Source organism: Rattus norvegicus, chromosome 17, assembly GCF_036323735.1.
Source record: "Rattus norvegicus strain BN/NHsdMcwi chromosome 17, GRCr8, whole genome shotgun sequence".
NCBI classification, from domain to species: Eukaryota; Metazoa; Chordata; class Mammalia; order Rodentia; family Muridae; genus Rattus; species Rattus norvegicus.
In genome coordinates this window covers 77207130-77231114 of record NC_086035.1, presented here as the reverse complement: position 1 = coordinate 77231114, position 23985 = coordinate 77207130, and the positions used below count along the sequence as shown (strand labels likewise).

Sequence of the window (23985 nt, the reverse complement as noted above, 5' to 3'; positions counted from 1 at the left end):
CTACAGTTCTGTGAAATAGGACTACAACATACTAAAACCAAGAGACCTCTGATAAATCAACACAGTCTGAAACAGAAGTCTCTCCCAAACCAGTCCACCCACTGGATGTATAATTGTCATTGACATAACTGAAAATCTGGACAAAACCAAGAGTTTTTAAGGTTGGTAAAAGCAAAGATTTTTAATTTCAAAATACACTGTTAGCTTAAAAAAATCTGAGAAGTACTATTAGTTTGACTAATGTTGAAACTTAAATATACTGATTTAAAATTTACTTAAGTTTAAATTGCTTTTATTTTATTTCCTTCAGGTATGCTTTACCTATTCTTACAGGTCGATCAGTTGGTAATATTTACACACCATTAAGAGATTGCCTCACTACCGTATATTCAAGGTTATATGTGTCTTGGCAGTGATGGTCAATGCCTTTATTCCCAGAACTTAGGAGGCAGAGGGAGATGTGTCTCTGAGTTCCAGACCAGCCTGGTCTACAGAGCTAGTTCCAGGTCAGTCAGGGATACACAGAGAAACCCTGTCATGAAAAACCTAAAAAAAAAAAAAAAAAAAAAAAAAGATATTGCCTCCCTGAATTTTCTCCTTAAGCAAACTTTAATGGTGTTATAAGACCCCTGTGTTATTACTTCCTCTTAGTTTACTAACTATGAATTTCGCATAATATGAATAAATATTTTAATAGTTACATTGTACACACTGGTGTCTTTTCCTAAGATAAACATAACCAAATTTAAATGAGATTTAAATTGTAAGGAAATTTAATGTAATTTTATGGCTTACTTCTGTAATGATTTGACAAGTTGGGAGCAAATCGGAGGTAAAACCCCGTATTTTTTTTTCTTGGATTTAGTCACGACCATATTTTCAAGATTTTATGTGTCTTATTTTCTGTGATTATGTAAGATCAAAATTTAAAAGGATGTTTGTATATTTGCTGAGATTTTTAAAAATTAATTTATTTTGCATCTTGACCGCAGTTTCATAGATCAAAATATATGGCATTGAAGCTTTTTACTTCTTTACAATAGTTTTCGTACTTTTTTCTCATATACATGAATTACATGTATAATCTTACTGATGTCTTCACAATAACCCTAAAGGAAATACCTGTTTTTTGAAGGTGACTGATAAAGGAATTTGAGGACTTGCCCAAAGTAATTTGAAGAGCCAGTGACAATGAAGTTCCCTTTCTCGGTGCTGTACCCCTCACAGCTGTACAGCATCCATTACTGTCCCTATTGCTCGCTGTAAACCTTCTGACTGGCCACTCAATCCTTACCAACTCTACTGCAAGCCAGAGGAATCCTGGTTACAGTTTTGGTTAAAAAGAGAATTTAAAATAGCACCTTGATTTTGATGTGTATACTTAAGAGAGTTTGTAATTCCAATATCATGTACAAAACAGATTAGTTTTGATTTTAGAGGCAGCCATAGTCTACGTTTTAATAATGCAGACTCCAGAACCAGGGTATTTGGGTTCAAACTGCAGACGTGTCATTTACTCTGTATCCTTGGGCAAGTTATCTCACACACCTGTGCGTCAGTATCCCTGACCTTCCAGTGGAGATCATAGTAGTGTTCTTCTGACGTAAACGTGGGGCTGTTGTGAATCGTGTGCACTGCATCTGGCACTACTGTAGTGCTTTTAGAAAAATGTTTATTACTTAATGTATTGCCTGTTTGATCTTTCCGAAAACCTCTGAGCAAATCATTGTTTTGAAAATTGATATGTTAAATGTTTTGAACACCAGCAGCCAGCGTTTTACTCTGATATTCCTACCTCAGCTTTGCTTGCTTTAGAAATTTATTTGTAAGGCAATATAGAGCAAATAAGAATAGATATAAATAAAATAAGAGGGAATAACAAAAATCAAATCATAGGAGTGAAAAGATGGGAAAGAAAAATCATACCTTTTAATGTGAGGCATTACTGAGTGGATGCTTGTCAGTGTCGTAATAGTAACATAAAAACCCCTTCAGTGAGTGTGATGGCCCATGCCTTCAGTCCCAGCGCTCTGGAGGCTGCGGTACTCAGAGCTCTGTGAGTGTGAGAACACTTAGGATGTTTCTAAATGGTGATGTTTCATGCTGTTTTTGGTTTTGCTTTTGTTTGATTGTTGGAGACAAGATTTCTCTGTGTAGCTCTGGCTGTCTGTGGCATTCACTCTGTAGACTCTGGCTTTCAACTCAGAGGTCGTCCTGCCTCTGCCTTCTGAGTGCTGGGGACCAAAGGTGTACACCACCAACACCTGGAGAATAAAAGCTTTTGATCTTTGAAATAGGGTCTTCTTTCTATAGCCCTGGCTGTCCTTGCACGTATGGTGATCTGCCCTCCTTTGCCTCTCCAGTGTTGAAATTAATGGTGTGAGTAGCAAGAAATCTTTTTTACACATTTTTGTTATAATACGACTTGGGACCGGTTTTCTCTCATTACTTTTTACATCTGTGAGAGGGTACTACTACCTCAGCCTTGGTGCAGTCATGGTGAGGGACCAAGGTAGTTAATAAACATTTAATAGTGATGATTAATTGATTTGACTAATTCCAGTCATTGACACACTGTGGCTCACTGGCCTGAGCAGGTCATTAGCAAGTTTTTTTAGTGCCTAGTGTAACAATGGTTTTCAGACAGTAAAAATATGTAAAAGGTGATGGAAAGCTTAGTGACATGTGACAGTTACATGATGATGACGTTTCACTGTTGTGAGTAGTTTTACTTAGCATAGTAAACCTATGCATCTCCATACTGCCTGGCCGTTAGTGTTTGCGGCAGTAGCATTGAGCAGTTTCAGTAAAGATCCTGGGGTCTGGAAAACCTAGAAAGTTGATTTCCTGATTCTTTACAGGAAACGTTTACTGCCCTCTGATTAACAATGGTTTCAGAAAAATGCTGTCAGTTCAGCTTTGCAAGTAGATGTGTTTCTAAGAAGATTGGATACGAAATGATTATCATTACTGTAGTTTTGCTTATATAAGTAATTTGGGTGAGGGGTAGAGAGAGCTCAAGGTCAGTGCTTGCCTATCATGCATGAAGCCCTGAGTTCTGTTCCCAACAATGTGTGGGAAAAAAGGGTGAGGTTTTGATTTTCTTTTTTTTTGGTTCTTTTTTTCGGAGCTGGGGACCGAACCCAGGGCCTTGCGCTTCCCAGGTAAGCGCTCTACCACTGAGCTAAATCCCCAGCCCCTCATTTTGTTTTTTTAATTTAATCTCTCATGGAGACTGAACCCAGGGCCTTGACAAAGCTAGAGTCAGAACTCCACTTCCACCTGATACTTTTGATGACTGATTTCTGTTGCTAAAATCATCATAGTCTTAGTGTGTGCTGTAGATTCCATGAGCTGTTTAGTAAGCATGTGTTAGATAAGTGATCAAATTAGATACCACTTTGGGATCTGTTTGTAACAGAACCTGAAATTCCACTGTTGGTATCTTGTCCTGTCTACTAAATTGAGTTCTCCATGTATGATGTAGTTAGAAAACAAGTCAAAATCTCAGTTTCTATTTTCCTAAGAGGTCTTTTACTGAATACTTAACCTAAATACATATTTTTTAAGCAACTAGATGAATTAGTGTTGCTAAAGAATGTGATCATGGTCTTGGGGTTGGTGGTGTATGCCTGTAATCCATAATATTCAGAATCCAGAGGCAGGAGGATTGCTCGTTCCATACCATCTGGGTAGTACATTGAGTTGAAGGCCAGCTGGCCTCTCCTTCCCTCCCTCCTCCTTTCCTTCTCTTTCTCCCTTCCTCCCTTCCTTCTAGAGTAGGAGTTGAACGTAGGACCTCACAAGGGTTAGACAAGTGGTCTACCACTGAGACCTCGTTTTTTAAAAACAAAACAGCAACAAAAAGCAGAAATAAGATTTGAGGGAGGGTTAAGGGCTATCTGTGAAGGTTTAAAGCTTTTTTTTTTTTTTAAGATATATTTATTTTTATTTAAGTGTATTTTTGCCTCCATGTTTGTCTGTTTACCACATATATTCATGGTGCCCCCAGAGGTGTTAGAGTCCTTTGCACTGTAAGTACAGACTCTTGTGAGCCCCTATGTAGGTGCTGGGGTCTAACTCAACTCTTCCAGAAGAGTTAACTATCAAGACGTCTCTCCAGTTCCAGCTTTTGTTTTATTTCATATGCATGGATGCCTTGCTTGTGTGTGTGTATCTTCACCACATATGTACTTGGTTAGCCCCAGTTTTAAAGTTTTAATTTGATCTCAGAGGAACTGGAGAGGAACTAGGCCCTAGATGCATTGAATTAAATTTAATCATTGATTTGAATCTAGTCCCAAGCAAGTACTTGAACTTGAAGTCAATCCTGAAGTAATTCTGTTTTCAGTCGTGGTAAAATAGTTACCACTTTACTGCTTATGTGCCAGAAATTCTTAGAATTGTATATTTCAATGGACTGAAAATTTGCTCCTCAGATGACCAAGAAGTTAGACCTTGTAAGAAAATACATTTCTAAGTTTGTTCTAGGCTTCCCCTACCCTGTTTTGTTTGTTTGTTTGTTTGTTTTGTTGTTGTAACACTGTAATCGTGTTACATTTTTCTTTCTTAAAAGTGTGTGTGTGGGCACAGGTGTTCTATGGTGTGTGTGTGATCAGAAGACAACTTTTGGAAGTTGATTTTCTTCTTTCACCACGTGATTCCTAGGACAGAACTTAGGTCATCAGGCTTTGGGGCAAGTACTTCCTGCTGACCTCAGTGGTGCATGGAAATATTCATTAGCTATACTGAAATTATTATCCCCTAACAGAATCATCTTTCTTTTCTTTTTTAATTAAAGTTTATTTTATCTATTTTATTTATCTATTATGTATACACATTCTGCCTGTATGTGATCCTGCATGCCAGAAGAAGGCATCAGATCTCATTGTAGATAGCTGTGAGCCACTATGTGGTTGCTGGGAGTTGAACTCAGGACCTTTGGAACAGCAGATAGTGCTCTTAACCCCTGAACCATCTCTCTCCAGCCCCCTCTTTTTGCTGTTTTGTTTTTGATTTTTCAAGACAGGGTTATTCCGTGTAGCCCTGGCTGTTCTGGAACTCTGTAGACTAGACTGGCCTTGAACTTGAGATCTGCTTGCCCCTACCTTCTGAGTGCTGGGATTAAAGGTGTATACTACCAACTTCTGGCTTAGAGTTGTCTTTAGAATAAACTCTTTAGTTCTTAGCACCTTTGGCAATAATTTATATATTGTTCTTACTTAAAATGTAAAATTTACATTTATATATGTATTGTATGCATGTATATATAGATGTGTTTGTATATATTGTATACATGTATATATAGGGGTATATATACATATATATATATATATACACATACACACCACACACACACACACACATATCTATATCTATGTGTGTGTGTGTGTGTGTGTGTGTGTGTGTGTGTGTGTGTGTGTGTGTTCCAGAGATAGAAGCTGGCTGTCAGGCTTGATGGCAAGTATATTAGCTGATCCAATTTGGCAGCCCACTGAATATTTTAAAAGTAGAATCATTTGGGGGCAGTATTTCTTTGAATTACTTGTTTTGTTTAAATTTTTTCCTGAATTTTCTTAGGACTGACTAAATGTCCTGATAAGTTCATAGTAATGTTAGTTTCTTTCATGAATATACATATTCTTGTTTTAAGTTTTAAAATCTCTAAACTTGGTGAAAGAATCTTTTTTGTTTATATATTTCATGTATATGGATGTTATGTCTGCATATATGTTAGGAGAAACTTTTTTGCTTATCACATTACTTTTAAGTAAATAACAGGGAAAACTTAATAGTTTTGGTCTTTATAGAAAAATACTTTTAGCCTAGGCAAATATGGTTATACTGTTATATTAGAAGTTGCTAATAATATTTTTAAGTTGTAAAGTGAGTGAAAAACTTTAAAATTTTAAGCATATCTGATAGTAAATTATTTTTCTCCTTCCCCTTCCTCCTGTTGTGTTTTACTGCTCCTGTGATTGGAATCCGGGGCTGTGGATACTAGAGAGTTCTCTCACAGTCACGCCCTGCTCACACAGTCTCTGTAAGAAGATAACACCCAGAAAACCAGACCGGATTTAGTTTACGGAGAATGCTCAGATGCCAAGCATTAAACTTCTAAATATTACTTTTGGAATTGTTTTAATTTAAAATTCATAGTTGTTTTTTGGAAACTTTTGCTGAAAGTTGGGGTGGAGACAGGAGGATTATGAAGCCAAAGGCCAGCCTTGGCAACACAGTGAGCTTGAGAGCAGCCTGGGCTACGGGAGACCCAATTTCAGCTGTGCTACAGAATCCTCTTTTCTGTTATAGCATTGTTTTTAAGTATCAGTTGTACTACCAGATCCCTGTTAGTGCAGAGCAGATTGCATCCTTTTGTGAGGGTCTTAGCTGCCTGTGCTAATGCAGTAGGGATTTTAACTTTACACATTTTGGTTATTTCCTAGTTGTTTTACATTAGTAATCAAGAGTAACTTACAGTACTTTTGTGAGGTAGGAAGAATTATATCCTTGGACTTCCCCATGAAAGCCTTGAGTAGGCGGGCTGATCATTACTGTTTTTCCATTGGATTAATAATACTGTAAACTGAAGACTGACTGTGTTAGAGAAATGGATTTTTACAGACAGTAATTTGATTAAATCACAGAAGTTCATGAATGATATTCTGTCTTTGAATCTCTTAAAGCCTGTTATTTTTAGAAACTGACTTGTGATGTGTATTTTGGCTAGTAGTATGTCTTAGGAAAGCATAGTTTAACAAAATAATTATTTTACAGTAAATTTTAAATATATTTTCTTATCAAGTCGTTGTTGAAGTTTAAGGATAACTGATTCTTTTCACAACTTGTTGCTTTTGAAAACCATTTAGTAATCACTGCATGGAGTAAATATTTGATTAGCTATATGTTAGAGGGTTCTATTCTTAAACAAAGTAATAAATAATCTTTTGTTATTTTGTAAAGTTAAATATTATGGTGATTCTGAATGTATGTTTCGTCATCTTTGAATAAGCTTAATTGGGTGATTTTTGTTGTTATATGTGTTTTAATTTTAAGGCAGATCCAGAGCAAACATGAGATTTGAAAATAAGTTAGTAAGGAACATTATGTTAAATTTCTGTGTAAGATAAAATTTTATGGACTGTTTCCCGTGATCATGCCTGCTTTGACAAGCTTACCAGATGCTTTCCTCATTATTTATAGGCGTATTCTGCACTCTAAAGGCGAGCTAAGTGAAGACAGGCATAAACAGTATGAAGAGTTCGCCATGTCTTACCAGAAGCTGCTGGCAAATTCTCAATCCTTAGCCGACCTTTTGGATGAAAATATGCCAGATCTTCCTCAGGACAAACCGACACCAGAAGGTAAGCTATAACCCAGTCCTCATTCGTGTGTGTCTGTGTACAACTTTGTGGAGTCAGTCAGTTCTCTGCTTTAACTGTTTGGTTCTTTTTTTCGGAGCTGGGGACCGAACCCAGGGCCTTGAGCTTCCTAGGCAAGTGCTCTACCACTGAGCTAAATCCCCAACCCCAACTGTTTGGGTTCTTGAGATTGAACTCAGGTAATCAAACTTGGCAGCAATCTTTTCCCACTCAGCCCTCTCAGCAATGCATGATATACTTAGTCATCATTTTTTTTTTCTTTTTTCTTTTTTTCGGAGCTGGGGACCGAACCCAGGGCCTTCCGCTTGCTAGGCAAGTGCTCTACCACCGAGCTAAATCCCCAACCCTTAGTCATCATTTTTTAAACCAGCTTTTTGTATGTATGAGTAAGTGTATTTTTGTGGTGTATTGTGTACATGTACATAAGGAATGTACATGGAATATGTGTGTACATGTATATGGCGTTCAGAGATAAATGTCAAGGGACTTCCTCAGTTTCTACCTGTGTGTGTGTGTGTGTGTGTGTGTGTGTGTGTGTGTGTGTGTGTGTGTGTGTGTGTTGAGGCCAGAGATTTCTTCCTTCCTTCTTTTTTCCTTCCTTTCTTCTCTCCTTCCTTTCTTCCTTCCCTTTTCCTCTCCTCCCTCCGCGTTGTCTCTCTTTTTCCTCTCTGTCTTAGTTTTTCTTTCTGTCTTTGTCTCTTTGTCACATTCTGACAGGGTCTTGAGAGGGGTCAAAGAGTTGGCTTAGGAGTTAAGAACACTTGTTGTTCTTGAAGAAGGCTTGCACCCACATGGTGGTTCACAGCCATCCTTAACGTCAGTTCCACAAGATCCAAAAGCCTCTTCTGACCTACTCAGGCACTACACATGCACATGTTGCACATACACACACGCGGGCAAAATATTAAATATTAAAATTTTTAATAGACATAAATATTAATAAAATTATAGCCCTGGGTGGGCTTAGAATCAGAAATCCACCTCCTCTGCCTCCTGAGCACTTAGGTTAAAGCCATGTACTGCCACATCCAGGTGCCTCAGTTTTTAAAGATCGTTTCTTGACTGGTCAGACACTGACCAGCAGGTCCTAGGGACCCACCTGTCTTTATCCCCCAAGTTTGGGGGTTGTAGATGTGTACCATTACATTAAACTGATGTGAGTGCTGGGTATTTGAACTAGAGTCCTGAGGTTTGTGTGGCAAGTACTGTCTTCCCAGCCAGCTCATAATTAAAAAGAGAAAAGAAAGAAAAGCACTTACTTTAAGGCCTGTTAAGTTCACATTAATAAAAATTTAATCTTTATAAATAGCTTCAAATTTTTTTAAGTTTAGGTATTAACAATCTAATAATTTTCAACTACTACTTGAAACTCATCCTTGAATGGACAAGGCCGTGCAGTTAGAGAATTGCTCCTTTCATACTATGAATTTCTTCAAATTCTTTTCTTAGAGTTATCCTCAGATTGTGTCCAATGCGGACTTGGTGTAAACAGCATTTGGGGTTAGAGATTTGTTTTGTCAGATGTGTAATAAAGTGAATCCAATATTGCAGTTCTAATATTTCTGTACTTTTTTGCATTTATTTACTTAATTGTGAGAGTGTGTGAGTGTGTGTGTGTGTGTGTGTGTGTGTGTGTGTGTCAGGTGTCAGGAGCTAGCTTCTGTTATTCAATTCTCTCCTTCCCGCCAAATGGGTTCCAAGACTAAACTCACTGGATGACAGACACCTCTACTTACTTCTTGCTAGCCTATATATTTTTATTTATTGGTCTAGAATGTTTAGCTTTAATAATGTGTTTATGAGTTTGTGTACATGCTCGCAATCCCCACAGAGGCCAGAAGTGGATGTCAGATCTCCTTGAGCTGAAATTTCAGGCAGTTATGAGCCACCCATGTGAGTTCTGGGACCCAGACTCTTCATCCTCTTATGATATCCATGCATATTCATTAGCAGCTTAATTATCTCTCCAGCCCACAGAATGTATTTCTTTTTATATTATTCTATTATAATTATTTTATTATTTTGTTTTATTTATTTATTTGGTGCTCTCAAAGGCTAGAGGAGGGTGCTGGAGCCCTTGGAACTAGAATTATAGACAGCTGTAAGGTGCCATGTGGGTGCTGGAGTCCTAGAACAGCCCGTGCTCTTCAACTGCTGAGCCGTCTATGCAGGCAAGAAGTTAAATTTTTAAAAAATGATTGCTTGCTAGCCTAGTATTTTTATATGTGTGAAATACTTGCTCATATTTTAGGATTAAAAAAAAAAATAGGCTGGGCAGTGGTGGTGTTTCCCTTTAATCCTTAGAAGGCAGAGGCAGGTGGATTTCAGAGTTCAAGGCCAGCCTGGTCTACAGAACAAGTTGCAGGACATCCAGGGCTACACAGAGAAACCCTGTCTCACCTACCCCATCACTGAAAGAGTTTTTGGTTTTTTGTTGCTGTTACTCTTTTTTATTTATCTGCTTGGGCATTATCAGTTTTTGTCTTATATTAGTGTATTGAACTTTTCTGAAATACACACACACACACACACACACACACACACACACTTTTCTGTATTCTCCCACAAAGCATTGCTGTTGCCAGGTATGGGCCATTTTTCTCATCCTGGCCAATTCTCTGATATTTGTGTATCTTAAACTTCATTTCTGAAACTCCCTAGAATTAGTGTTAACTCTCACAAATAAAGAACTAGGTTCTGGCTGGGTTTGGTGGTGCTTTGCCTTAATCCCAGCTCTTGGGAGGCAGAGGCAGGCAGATCTCTATTGGTTCAAGGCCAGCATGGTCTACATATTGAGTTCCAGGCAGCCAGAGCTTTGTAGAAAGACCTTGTCTCAAAATGCCCTTCCCACTAAAGGATTAGGATACCTTTAACTTGTTATTTATGATAATCGGGCAGTCGTCCACACCTAAGATACCACTGCAGGTCTGGCCCCTTGTTCTATCTGTTAAGCCATAGAGAGCAGGGTTTCTGTAGGTGCCTCATGCGATTAGGTAATTAACTAAAATGGCTCATAGAACTCGGGGAAAATATTGTAAACTTACCAGATTATAATGAAAAACTATAAAAGATACAGATGTACAACCAAGGACACTGTCCTATGTAGTGTCGGTGAGGAACCAACCCTTCCTGTATAGAGAAGTAAGTATTTGAAGCTGATCAACTCTCCCTGTTCCAGAGCATTTTATTCTGTTTTGTTTTGAAGATAGGGTTTCACTAGATAGGATTTCCTCATACTTTTCGACCTTCCTGTTGCAGAATTTTTTAAAAGCTAATCTCTGTCCTGTCCATCTTAAGGTCTGTGAGTACTAATTTGCTTTTCCTGGTGACTGGATGTGTCCTGAAGCTAAGTACCCCACTCTAACTTACCTTAGTATAACCTTAAATAAGATGAACGTTGAATAAAAAAGCATGTAATGCAGGAAATTGCAAGAGTTTTAGGGAGCTTTGCTTAAGGAATCAGGACCAAAACCCATGTATGAAACATATACTATGTATATAGTAGATCAGATTTTTAATGAAATATATCATAAATAAAATTATCTTATAAATAACTTTTTGTTAGTATTATAGGTATTGTAAAGTTTGTTTAATTTCTGGTTTTGTTTGTATTTTTTTTGTAGAACTTGGGAAACTGTCAATGTTTTCCTTTTTGGTGTATGGGTTTATGCCCTAGTAAGGCTCTGTTAGAATACATTATTTACAAGGAATGCAGAATAATTAAAGAGCCAGTGTTTTATATTGTTTTGCTGTTTTTTTCCTAAATGACTTTAGTGAATAATTAACCTGTGGGATTAATTTTAATCCACATGATTAATTGTAGCATTTATTTACTCCTGTGTGCGTGTGTGAAGAGCTTGTAAGTGCCGTGGTGCGCATTTGGAGACCAGAGGACAGCTCTGTGAAGTTGGCTTTCTCTTCCCACTTCTTCATGTGTTTGTTCTGAGGATTAGACCCATGTAGCAAATTCTTCTTTCCCCTGGGGTCTAGAGGTACTGAGGAGAGAACTCAGGCCCTGGGACATGCGAGGTCAGCACTGTGTCGATAAGCTCCCTAGTCTCCCTCCCAGTATCAATTCTTAGAGAATGGAGAACTATGTCTCCATTTTCCCTCCTCACTCTCCCCTGACATATAACCATAGAGTAATAAGCTCAGAATTTAAAACTAAATAAACTAACAAACTAATAAACTACTACATCTGAATCATGAGCCCATCTACAGCTTTATTCTTCCTGTACTTAGCTCCAAACTAAAATCAAAGTAATTGGGCATGCGAGGTGGGTAAAAGTACTTGGCTCACAAGCCTCATAACTTGCGTTTGATTCCCCAAATCCACACTGTTGGTAGGAGAGAGCTGACTCTTAAAAATTGTTGTCTGACCTCCAGCACAAAATTTTGTAGCATACATGTTATGTGTGCACACACACGTGTGTGTAATTATAATAATTACAAAGATGACTACTGGGTGGAAAGATGGTTTAGTGGTTAAGAGCACTACTGCTCTTCCAAAGGTCCCAGGTTTCGTGTGCCCATGAAAACACACACACACACACACACACACACACACACACACACACACACACACACACACACACACACAAAGAGGAATAAATAAATGTTTTTTAGAAAGGACAAGCATGGTGACTCTAGCCTTTAATTCAGCACTCAGGATGCAAAGGCAGGTGGATCTCTTAAGTTCAAGACTAGCCTGTCTACAGAATGAGTTCCAGGGAAGTCAGGGCTACATAGAGAAACCCTATCTCAAAGGAAAACAGAATACAAAAAGATAATCGTGTATAGTCTTAAGTGCTTGCTGATTGAAGAAAATCTAGTCACTTGAAACATGGAGATTTAATAGGCACAAAACTAAAAATAAAACGTGAAGTGCTATGTTTACCACTTCTGACTTGTTCTCTGCTCATGGTTTATTGTAGAGCATGGACCTGGAATCGATATATTTACACCTGGAAAACCTGGAGAATATGACTTAGAAGGTGGCATATGGGAAGACGAAGACGCTCGGAATTTTTATGAAAACCTCATCGATTTGAAAGCATTTGTTCCAGCCATCTTGTTTAAAGACAATGAAAAAAGTCAGAACAAAGATTCTAGCAAAGATGATTCCAAAGGTAAATTACTTTTTAAAATGATAATAATAATTATAATTAATTTATTGTGGGCAGGGGTTGGGGGCAGTGCATGCACGTCAGAGGACAACTTTACAGAGTCAGTTCTCTTTTTCTATCTTTATCTGGATTCCAAGGATCAAACTTGGTTGTCAGGCTTGCAGGGCAATTACTTTACCAGCCAAGCCACCTTACCCACCTTCCGAAGATAAACTCTCAAGGGAACAGTTGCCATTTGTGTGGTAGAAATGCGCTTCAGAATGGTACGTGCTTGAAAAGGACTGGCACTGTGAGCATTAGATTAAATGAATGAAAGAGGGCTGGAGAGATGGCTCAGCGGTTAAGAGCACCCGACTGCTCTTCCAGAGGTCCTGAGTTCAGTTCCCAGCAACCACATGGTGGCTCACAACCATCTGTAAAGAGATCCGATGCCTTCTTCTGGTGTATCTGAAGATAGCTACAGTGTATTTATATATAATAAATGAATAAATCTTTAAAAAAAAATGAATGAAAGAGTAGTGAGGATCAGAGTGTTAAAGGGCAACGGTTGCCTGTTTTGCTTGGTGGGCACATACATGTAGCTGTACAGGCCCACCCCACATGTGGAAGTCAGAGAGGATTTTCCCTGTCTTCCTTACAGTCCATGCCATTCTCTTGAGGATCTCTGAGTCTGGAGCTAAACTGTCAATTTGCATACCATGCCCTCATGCCTCTGTTCCCTGTCATTCTGTGTCTCCTACACACTTCTTGGTGCTGGTGGTACTGGTTTCAGTGACCAAATCTGTGCTTTCTACATGGATGCTGGGGATTAGAACTTCTTCTTCCTTTCATTAAGTTTTATTTATTTTATGTATATGAGTACACTGTCTATGTCTTCAGACACACCAGAAGAGGGCATCAGATCCCATTACAGGTGGTTGTGAGCCACCATGTGGTTACTGGGATTTGAACTCAGGACCTCTGGAAGAGCAGTCAGTGCTTTTAACCACTGAGCCATCTCTCCAGCCTAGAACTTATTCTTCTACACATGCTCCTACCCTCTGAGCTTTTGGCATACTTTTTGGGCCACTTTATTGAGTTATGTTATCTGCCTCTCTTCCAACCCATACTCTACCCCAATCCCTTCCAGCCTCCCAACAGTAGGTAGGAGAGACTGAAGGTTAGAGGGGAAAGGGGCATAGACCTCATTAGACTACTTCCTGCTAGTTAGGGGCATCAGGTTTCTCCAAACGGCAATCCAGAAAATCCAGCAAGTAACAATCCAACAACGGCAAATGCAGCAGTAGGAACCAGTAGAGGGGGAGCAGCCGCCACCCCAGGCCCTCTTGGACTTGCCCATTTGTAGCCTCTGCAGACTCCCAAACATAAACTCTCTGCAGCTGGCAAAAGTAACGCCCTCCTAGAGCACGAGTCAGTTAGCTCCTGTGCACAACCTGAAGCAGCCCCATAGCCCATACCTGGGATTAAAACAGGAGCACATTCATATGATATAACTGCATTTTAAGGAAACCCAAACCCTCACTACACCCAACTGTCTTCCTAGCTAGGAACACACTTTTACTAGAGCCAGTATATTCACATTAGTTTGAATTGGTGGAAGGTGCTTATTTTTTAGTATCTTACAATGAAGTCTCGTGACGTCTTCCTTTCTTTCTTTCTTTCTTTCTTTCTTTCTTTCTTTCTTTTTTTTTTTTTTTTTTTTTTTTTTTCCGGAGCTGGGGACCGAACCCAGGGCCTTGCGCTTGCTAGGCAAGCACTCTACCACTGAGCTAAATCCCCAACCCCTTGTGACATCTTAAGACAGGAGTTTCTCCACAAAGCATAGGTTTTGTACTGCTATCTGTCTGCATCATTTTTTCACAAGGCTAGTTCTAGCCAGGCCTCTATGAGTTAGTTGAGAAAAATCTGAAGGTCTGAAACTAGTAGTAGAGTAGGAGGTGCTGGTGCTGCTAACCCTTGTTTCTCACATCTGTCTGTGCTCCTCCTCCGATCTGCACTATTGTCCTGTGTTTGTACACCTACCTGGCTGTTGGTTTAGCTGTCACTCTTTTCTGTACCTTCTTAAGATTATTTTAATCTCCTTACTAACTTCTCTTTAAGATTTATTTTTATTTTATGTATGAGTGTTGCCTATATGTATTTAAATGTACCATGTGTGTGCAGGTCCTGAGGAGACCAAGAGAAGGAATTGGATGCCCTGAAAGTGGACTTAGATGCAGCTCTGAGCTGCCATGTGGGTTCTGGGAACTGAACCTGTGGCCTCTGGAAGGAAGGCAGGTGCTCGAGCGTAACTGCTTAGCCGTGTCTGCAGCTTCCTTGCTATTGACATTCCGCTTTCCCTTTTTGTTTTGTTACTGGATTTTTCTGTCTGTGTTGCATAGGATCTCGCTTAGTATTCTTGGCTGTCTTTGAACTCTCTATGTATGACCTTAAACTTGAAGAAAACTGCTTGCTTCTGCCTCTGGAGTGCTGGGATTAGAGGGACACCATGGTGCCCAGTGACGTTCTTATTTTATTTTCCTGTGAGAATGGATTTCTCTGTGTGACTCCAGCTGACCTAGAACTCAGAGATCTGCCTCTCTCTACCTCTTAAATATAATGGGCATCCCAGTGATAGATTTAATGGTTTTACCTGAGTTTGGAATTCATTTCAAATTGTTATTGTTGTCTCTAAAACACTGCATAATTCTCTGAGACTTACTGTGTCATCATGTGTATTAATACCTTTAATTCTCTATCCTAAATGTTAATCTGTCTTACCTGTGCTCCTCAAACATTACTAATAATATGTCCCCGACTTGACTTCTTCATGAATATTAGTTTAACTTCCTGTAAATATAGGAGACATAGAGGAATATATGGAATATAGGAACTTTCTCTTAATATAGGAGACATTTTAAGGCTTTTCTTTTTCTCAGCATTCAGCAGCTTATCGTAGTTGTGAATGTGTAGTAGGTAATCAGGAACATTTTGTTGGTTTTTTTAACCAGGGGCTGAGCATGCTAGGTAAGCGCTTTACCACTGAGCTATAACCCTGTGCAGAAGATTTTTTTTGTAAAATAAAAGGATATATTTTTTCTTATATGTATGCACATGTACTCACACATGTGGGAGTCAGGGACCACTTTCGGGAATCAGTTCTCTTCTTTCCAGTGTGTCGGCTCCAGGGATCAAGACGGGGTTGGTTTGGTAGCAAGGGCCTTTTCCTGCCAAGCCATTTCTGATAACGAGTTTTATTAGTAAACATAAGGAGTAAATACATGCTTCATTTGGGAAGCAGCTTTTTTGTTTATATTAATCAAGTTGTATCTCTGGTGTTTAGAACAATATGTAGCTGAACAGGACTTCAAATAGTTGCTGAAAGAGAGTGAGTGAGCTTTAGACAAAGCAAGAGTTCCTTTCTTACTTTGGCATCGAGTATCGTGATATAAAACCGTTTTTCCTTCATTACAGAAACTGGAGGCTATGAGCCACGGAACTGGTAATATTTTAGGTGGTTTAAGTACACATTTAAAGAATTTTTATTAATTTTGTATGTGGGGACATAAGTGTACATTGTTGACCTTGAATCCTTAAATTTTGTTTATTTTTAAGACAGGGTTTCTTTCTATAGCCCAGGATGGCCTAGAATTTATGTATCCCAGACTGAACTTGAACCTGTAATAGTCTTCTTGCATGAGTCTCCCCACCCTCACATACACACACACACACACACACACACACTCACTCACACTCACACTCACACTCTCACACACAAATAGATTTTTTAAAATCTCAAGGAGAAAAGAGAAGCTAATATGATGAATGCATATTTACCTATCACTCTACTGCTACAGATATCAACATTGTTGCCAATTTTGTTGAATATTTGGTTCTGTGGTTTGGTTTGATTTTTTTGGTTAAGTTCAATTGTTTCCTCTTACCAATTTCCTGATTGGTCTTTTCTGCATTTAGTCTTTTCTTATTTATTTAGTATATTGCTACTAAATTGGTTTTTATATCAATTCATATTTCATTGTTACTGCCTGCATAACCCAGGAAAGAATATACTAAATATAAAAAAATAAAAGGAAGGGGACTAGAGACATATCTCAGTGGTAAAGAGCACTGGCTGTTTTTCCAGAACCTAGGTTTGATTCCCAGCACCCACGTAGCAGCACATAACCATCTATAACTCCAGGTCTGTGGGATCTGACACCGACTTCTGGGTGTCTCTGCAGGTACTGGGCACACAAGTGGTGCACAGACGTTCATTCAGGCAGCACATTCATACACATTAAATAAAATTGAGAGAAATAGAGAAAATGAGAATGAACTTATGTTGGAGTTTGAGAGCTTTCTTAGGTGAGACCACTGTAATGAATTTTATTTCCTGTCTTTAGCATAGATACCATGTAAGCTAGCCTATGTAGCAGTGAATTAGTTACACGCATGCACACGCTAGCTAATGTTGATTTGATTAGCTCATTTCTAATCCTCTCCGCAGCTAGCATACATGCTCCCCTCCAACTTTCCTGAGTCAACTTGCTAAATCAACATTTCATCTCTGCTACCCCAGACCCATGGTATCTGAGGAAGTGGCCCCTAGGGCCGTTTTCCCAAATTCTTCTTACATGGCTGGCGGCTTTCTTTCCTGTAGCTTTTACATCTGATCCTTCTCCTCCAAGTCGTGGTGATTCTCTGTGACTCCTCTCTCTCCCCCTTGCCTGTGCAATTTAAAAGGCCCCCTGCACCTTTCTGCCCAGCCTTGGCTACATGGCAGCTTTGTTTCCCAGTCAGAGCCACTGGGGACAGGCGTCTCTTAGAGTCTGTGTGCAGAGTCCCTTGTGATTCCTCATTGGGAGCCGAATTAAGACAAAGCATTAGACCCAATCCTCAACAAGCCTGCCTCCATCCCGCCCTCTTTTCATCCCTTCTCTTTTTCCTTTTTCCTTTCTCCAGTGCAGATGATGTATAGAACTGTAGAAGTTGGCCTCTCAAAAAGCTCAATTTGTTTTATTAAAAAAAAAAAAAAACTCAAAAAAAATTTTTTTTTAAGTTTTCATTAGGATTTGTCAGATACATTTCTAGGTTTTTATCCAAATTATATAGACTTATCAGTCTTTCTCTAATTTTACTTTTTGTAAAATTAGATTAGGATTAAAAAAATTAGAGAAGTTATGTAGATTTTTGTGAATCTTTAATGTTTTTGTAGCAGGATTTAAAAGGTGTTGCTTTTTAAAATCCATCCATGTCTTGCCTGAGTGTATGTCTGTGCACTATATGCACACCTGATGCTCTTGGAGGCCAGAAGAGGTGTCAGGTCCCCTGGGACTGTTGTTACAGAGAGTTGAGAGCTACGGTGCGGATGCTGGGGATCAAGCTTAGGTCCTCTGCAAGGCCAGCCAGTGTTCTTAGCTGCTGAGCCAGCTCCCCACCCCTGTAGCAGGATTTTGAACTGACCTTGAATTAAAAGATGCTTTCTGTTTGTTTTTTATATGTTTTGATTATTTTTGATACATTGAACCCAAAGTCCCTGAATGCTCAGCAAATATTCTGCCATTATACTTTTCTAATTCTTTGTTTTTAAACAGAGGCAAAAGAACCAAAGGATAATAAGGAAGCATCAAGTCCCGATGATTTGGAACTTGAGTTGGAGAATTTAGAAATTAATGATGACACACTGGAGTTAGAAGGTGGAGATGAAGCTGAAGATCTTACAAAGAAACTCCTTGATGAACAAGGTGAAGGGCTGTGTCATCAGTGTTTATTTGTTATTTTTACACAAACCTGAGAGGATGGATCTTCATAATTCTCTGTTGCTTTTTTATTATTTTTAGTTTACTCTGTGCATGAGTGTTTCATGAGTGTCTGTGTCTGTGTGTGATTGTGTGTGTGTATCTGTGTCTGTGTGAGTGTGTGTGTGTGTGTCTGTGTGTGTGTCTGTGTGTGTATCTGTGTCTGTGTGTATCTGTGTATGAGTGTGTGTATGTGTGTTTGTCTGTGTGTGTATCTGTGTGTGTGAGTGTGTGTCTGTGTGTGTGTATCTGTGTGTGTCTGTGTGTGTGAGTGTGTGTCTATGTGTATGTATCTGTGTGTGTGTTTCTGTGTGTGTGTCTGTCTATCTGAGTGTGAGTGGCTGTGTGTGTGTGTCTATGTGTGTATAAGTGTGTGTTTCTGTCTGTGTGTATGTATCTGTGTGTGTGTGAGTGTGTGTCTATGTGTATGTATCTGTGTGTGTGTATCTGTGTGTGTGTCTGTCTATCTGAGTGTGAGTGGCTGTGTGTGTGTGTCTATGTGTGTATAAGTGTGTGTTTCTGTCTGTGTGTGTGTATCTGTGTGTGTCTGTGTGTGTGTCTATGTGTATGTATCTGTGTGTGTGTGTTTCTGTGTGTGTATATCTATGTGTGTGTATCTGTGTGTGTGTGTGTGTCTGTGTCTGTCTATCTGTGTGTGTGTCTGTGTCTGTCTATCTGTGTGAGTGTGTGTGTGTGTGTGTGTGTGTGTGTGTGTGTGTGTGTGTGTGTGTGTTGGCATGTATATGGAAATCAGGTGAGAGCTGGGACTCTCAGTGCCCGCTGTTCACCTTCTTTGTGACAGGGCCTCCTTTTAGTTCTTTGCCTCCTGGGCCAGGCTGCCTGGCCTGTGACTGATTGTGGAGATTCTCCTGTCTTCACCTGTCATAGGAGCGGAGGTTGCAGATGTGCCTGACCTCACATGGGTGTCTGAGGAGATAAACTCAGGCCCTCATACTTGTATCACAATACTTATTAGCCTACACTGAGTTGTCTCCCCAGTCTTGAATATTTTAAATCTCTTACTATCGTTGTTATGACACTTGCCATGAATGTGTTTGACAGCTACTTAAAATTGTTGAGTTAGAAATGATTGGAATGAAATTATGTCAGTGTTAATATTATCTGTCTTTTAAACTGAGTTATTTTTATTTAGTAATAAGAAATACATTCATTATTTTCTTTTTATTATATTTTTAAAATATTATTTTTGCGGTATGAGGAAATCAAATCCGAGGCCAGGCAAGAGCTGTACCCATGAGCAACTATACTCAGTAGCAACTATTGAGTTCGCTGGGATTCTTTTTCTTTTAAAGTTAATTTATTTGTACGTGTATGATTCCCTGTGAATGCATGCTATGCTTACATGCAGGTGCCTACAGGGGCCAGAAGAGGGTGTTGGGTTCCCCAGAGCTGGAGTATAGGCAGTGGCGGGCTGTTCGGTGTGCCTTCCGGAAACAGATCTGTCCTCTAGAAGAGCAGCGCGTGCTAACTGCTGTGCCGCCTTCCTGGTCCTCGTTAGGATTTTTAACTGGAAGAATACCTTCTGTTAGTATTTATTTTCTCTGTCTACATGGGGTGAACATGGCTCATGAATTCTCCAGCTCTAAATCATACCAGTTAATGATATTAAAAGACAGTTTCTTTCACTGCCTTTGTGTAAATACCACAGGAGGACTTTAGTTCTATGATTACACAGTCAGTCCAACAGAAGATAGTGTGCACGCTTTTGCAGCCAACACCCTCAAAATCAGAAGGAAAGAGCGTATAGTGCTATTAATTGCAGAACATGAGGACTTGACGGGCAGATTAAAATTAGATTTTCTGTATGTATTTATGAGTAGATTTTTTTTTTTTCGTTCTTTTTTTTGTTTCGGAGCTGGGGACCGAACCCAGGGCCTTGCGCTTCCTAGGCAAGCGCTCTACCACTGAGCTAAATCCCCAACCCCGAGTAGATTTTTTTTTACTTTTTATTTATTGTGTAGATGCTTAAGGGTAAAAGTTGTTCATTTATAGCTAGTATCTGAAATACTATAATGGCTTGGTATTATGTATGATGTTAGGCATGTCCCCAATATCCTAGGCTTTTAGAAATACCTTACAAAATATATTTTCTGGGCTTGAGGGGTGGCTCGGTGGTTAAAGAGCATTTGATGCATATCTGTAAGGACCAGAGTTTGGGTCCCAGGACTTATATGACAAGGTGAACATTGTCTTCATCATGCTTATGTATTCTGGGGAGCAGATACAGGAGAATCGTTGACACTAGTTGGTGTCAGCCAAAAGACATGAGCTCCAGGTTCAGCAAGAAACTGGACACTGACTCACCTCCACCTGCTCTGGCCTCTGCGCAGGCAGACACATCTGCACAGGCATGTACATTTACACACATACATGTGCATATGCCACATACACATCCTCTATCTTCATTTCTCAGATCACTTAATAGTTGGATGCTTGATCTTACAGTCTTTGTTTGTTTATTAATTTTTGTTTAACTTGTCCAAAACCTGATTTCACATTAGAACAAGAAGATGAAGAAGCCAGCACTGGATCTCACCTCAAACTCATAGTGGATGCTTTCCTCCAGCAGCTGCCCAACTGTGTCAACCGAGACCTGATTGACAAGGTATTCCTTCTCTTTTATTTCCCTCAATTTTCTTTCCTTTGTCTAACTCCTCTCGTGCCATAGCTTATGCTCTCAAGTTCCTGGCCTTCTCTTTAATTGCTGCTATTAAGTACATGTGTATGCATGCAGAAAGTTAGGGGGCTTTTTCCTGGAGGAGGGTTGCTTCTGCTCTCAGCATCTCTTAGCTCCTATAGCTATTTGACAAGGGTTCTTATCCTTATATAATTTTACAAGAGCATGTAGACTTGACAAGTCTCAAAGTATTGAGTATCAGTGGTTTTCAGGCTGTTGCAAACCATACAGTGATGCAAACCGTACAGTGAACCATTTTTTCAGAAGGAGTCTTATTGTGAGAATCCAGAGTAGATACAGATTAAATTAGGGCTGGAAGTACAGGTCCAGATTCCTGTTGACCTGACCTGATTCCTTTCCCCTTCATACAGCGACCTTGCTGTGGTTTTAGATGAGTCTCTTAAAAGGTGCTGTGTAGATTTCCAGCGGTGCCTAAGGCAGCCGCTTTCTCCATAATATTCAGAGCGCCTGCCTTTTTCCTGTTTTGGTGTTTGCAAAGATGGTGGTGAGGAATGTTGCTAGCATTGTACCCGCAGGAAAGCATTAGCACCATTTTATTCTTTACGCCTATGAATTGTAATTTTAAAAAATGTTAACTTTCATGTAATATCCTTGCTAATTCTGCAAAAATAAGTGATTTTATTTTATTTAAATTCATACATTTATATATTTTTCTTCTTTTATCATCAGGTCTTTGCTTTGTTTTGTAAGACAGGATCTTGGTATTTATTTGGCCCAGGCTACCATGGAACTTGCTGTGTAGACTGAGGCTTGTCTGGAATTTGCAGCCCAATGTATTTGGACATGAAATGTTCTGTTTGCTTCTGTGTTGCTGTGATAAACACTGGCCAAAAGCTACTTGGGGAGGAACAAATTCTTTTTCATCCTGAAGGCTATTAGTCATCCTTGAGGGAAGTTAGGGCAGGTCCTGAAATACTGCAGGAACTTTAAGCAGAAGCCATTATTGTCTTGCTCCTGAGCTCATGCCCACCTGCCTACGGATGGTGGGGTGTAGGGATCAAGAAGATGCCTCACAGTTGTCCCATAGGCCAGTTGGAGGCAATGCCTCATTTGAAGTTTCTTGTATGTCAAGGTGATAGCTGACATAGTGGTCAATATCCTTCTATCCTTTTACTCTGACAGAGTGGGGATTTATGTAAAGCAGTTCTGCCTCAACATTGTCTCAAGGAAATTTCTGGTTGGATAGAGTTGCAGGTCAACAGTTGCTTTTGTCATAGTCTGCCATCCTATCAGGATATCCACTTACTTAGCAGAAACCTTTCTGAAGTTCACAAATTGTTTGTTACTTCAAGAGAAGCAACTAAAGGTACTTACTGCCAATGATCTAATTAGAGTTTTTAAAGCTTGACAGTTCCCTAGTTCTTGTCTGAAGAAATTTCATTCCTGTATTATTTCATGGAAGATTTCTATGATGTTAAATGGTGTAATGTAAGAGTATCACGTGTGTATTAAGTATGCATGGCTGTAAGCTATTATTTGCTACCTGTGAACATTGCTAAGAATCATGTAGATGGACACGCACTGCCGATTGGTGTAGGAGATTCCACATGTGATGGTGCAGTTCTGTCACTCGGGACCGAAGTAGAACTGAGAGTTTAGAGATGGTCTGGGTGCTCTGTGTGTTACTATCTAGTAAAACTGACTCAAAAGAAAAAGAGAAGAATTTTTTTTTTTCCCTAATGTTGAGTTCTCCCTAATGTTGTTGAGTATTGAACTCAGAGCCTTGTACATGGTAGGCAAGTACTCTACCACTGAGTCACCTCCCTGACATAAATTAGTTCTTTTTTCAGTCAGAAATGTTGTGTGTATGTGTGAATATATGTGATTTGTGTTGGTGCCCATGGAAACCAGAAGTCAGTCCCTGCATGAAGAGTTACAAGCAGTTGCTAATGGTACAAAATGGGCCCAGGAAGTGGAACTTGGGTACCTCAGGGTTCTCTTCTCCTTGCCTTTCCTCCTTTTCCCTCTCTTCTCTCCTCCCCTCCCCTTCCCTCCCTTCCCCTCCCCTCCCCTTATCCCTCCTTCCCATTCTTTTCTTTTTCACCTCCAAGACAGGGTTTCTCTGTGTAATTCACTTTGTGGCTTGGCTTGCCTCAAACTCACCTGTTTTGTTTGGACATTTACTTACTGTGTATGTGTGAACACCTTTGTCACACATCTTGTTTGGGGATAAGGGTTACTTTTCTCTTACAGTGAGGATTCTGGTTGTTGGGAGATGAGGCTTGGTGGAAGTGCCTTTACCCTCAGATCCAGTAACCGCCATATGTAATAATGAGAAAAAAATTAAGTTTGCTTGATTCTGCCAACCATTCTAATCTTTTGCTTTATTTTTTCTTCCTTAAAAAAACAATTTCCTGGGGTTGGGGATTTAGCTCAGTGGTAGAGCACTTGCCTAGCAAGCGCAAGGCCCTGGGTTTGGTCCCCAGCTCCGGAAAAAAAAAAAAAAGAAAAAAAAAAGAATAAAAAAAATTTCGTTTTATCTTATGTGTACAGTGTTTTGCCCACATGTGTACCATGTATTGCCTGGGGTCTACAGAGGCCAGAAGTGGGTGTCAAATGCCCAGGACTCAGACACAAATACTTGTGAGTCTCCTTATGGGAGTTGAACCCAGGTCCTCTGAAGAGCAGCCAACGTTCTTGATTGCTGACTGTCTTTGTAGCCTCTCTAATTTTTCTTAATTAGACACATTCGTGTTCTCTAGTTATTGTGTTAATGTTCTGAAATATGCCGATGGAGAACTGCGCAGTCACTAGACGTGGGTTACTCAGTGTCCGTCAAGTGCATTGCGAGCCTCCTTGGTTCATGCGCCGTCTCCTTCACGGTGACTTACTTTTGCTATAGTCACTCATAAGCAGTTCACCTTTGACTTGTTAGTTTGTCTCCTAGCTTATAATTCTATGTGTACAATTGTATATTTATCTATATATAATTTACCTCAAAGTATTCTCAAGAGACTCCTGTGAGTTTTGACATTCACTTC

General features: G+C 39.5%; 1 protein-coding gene across 11 annotated transcripts in view; it reads left to right on the top strand.

Annotated features, from left to right (window-relative positions):
* Upf2 (UPF2, regulator of nonsense mediated mRNA decay) overlaps window positions 1-23985 on the top strand; it is a 111292-nt gene that overhangs the window by 14152 nt on the left and 73155 nt on the right. For 10 of the 11 annotated variants that reach the window (XM_039095923.2, XM_039095924.2, XM_063276633.1 and 7 more), the window contains 4 exon segments: window positions 7204-7364; window positions 12317-12511; window positions 18082-18231; window positions 20808-20911. In XM_039095923.2, coding sequence (XP_038951851.1) covers window positions 7204-7364; window positions 12317-12511; window positions 18082-18231; window positions 20808-20911 — 610 coding nt within the window. 11 annotated transcript variants of the gene reach the window in all.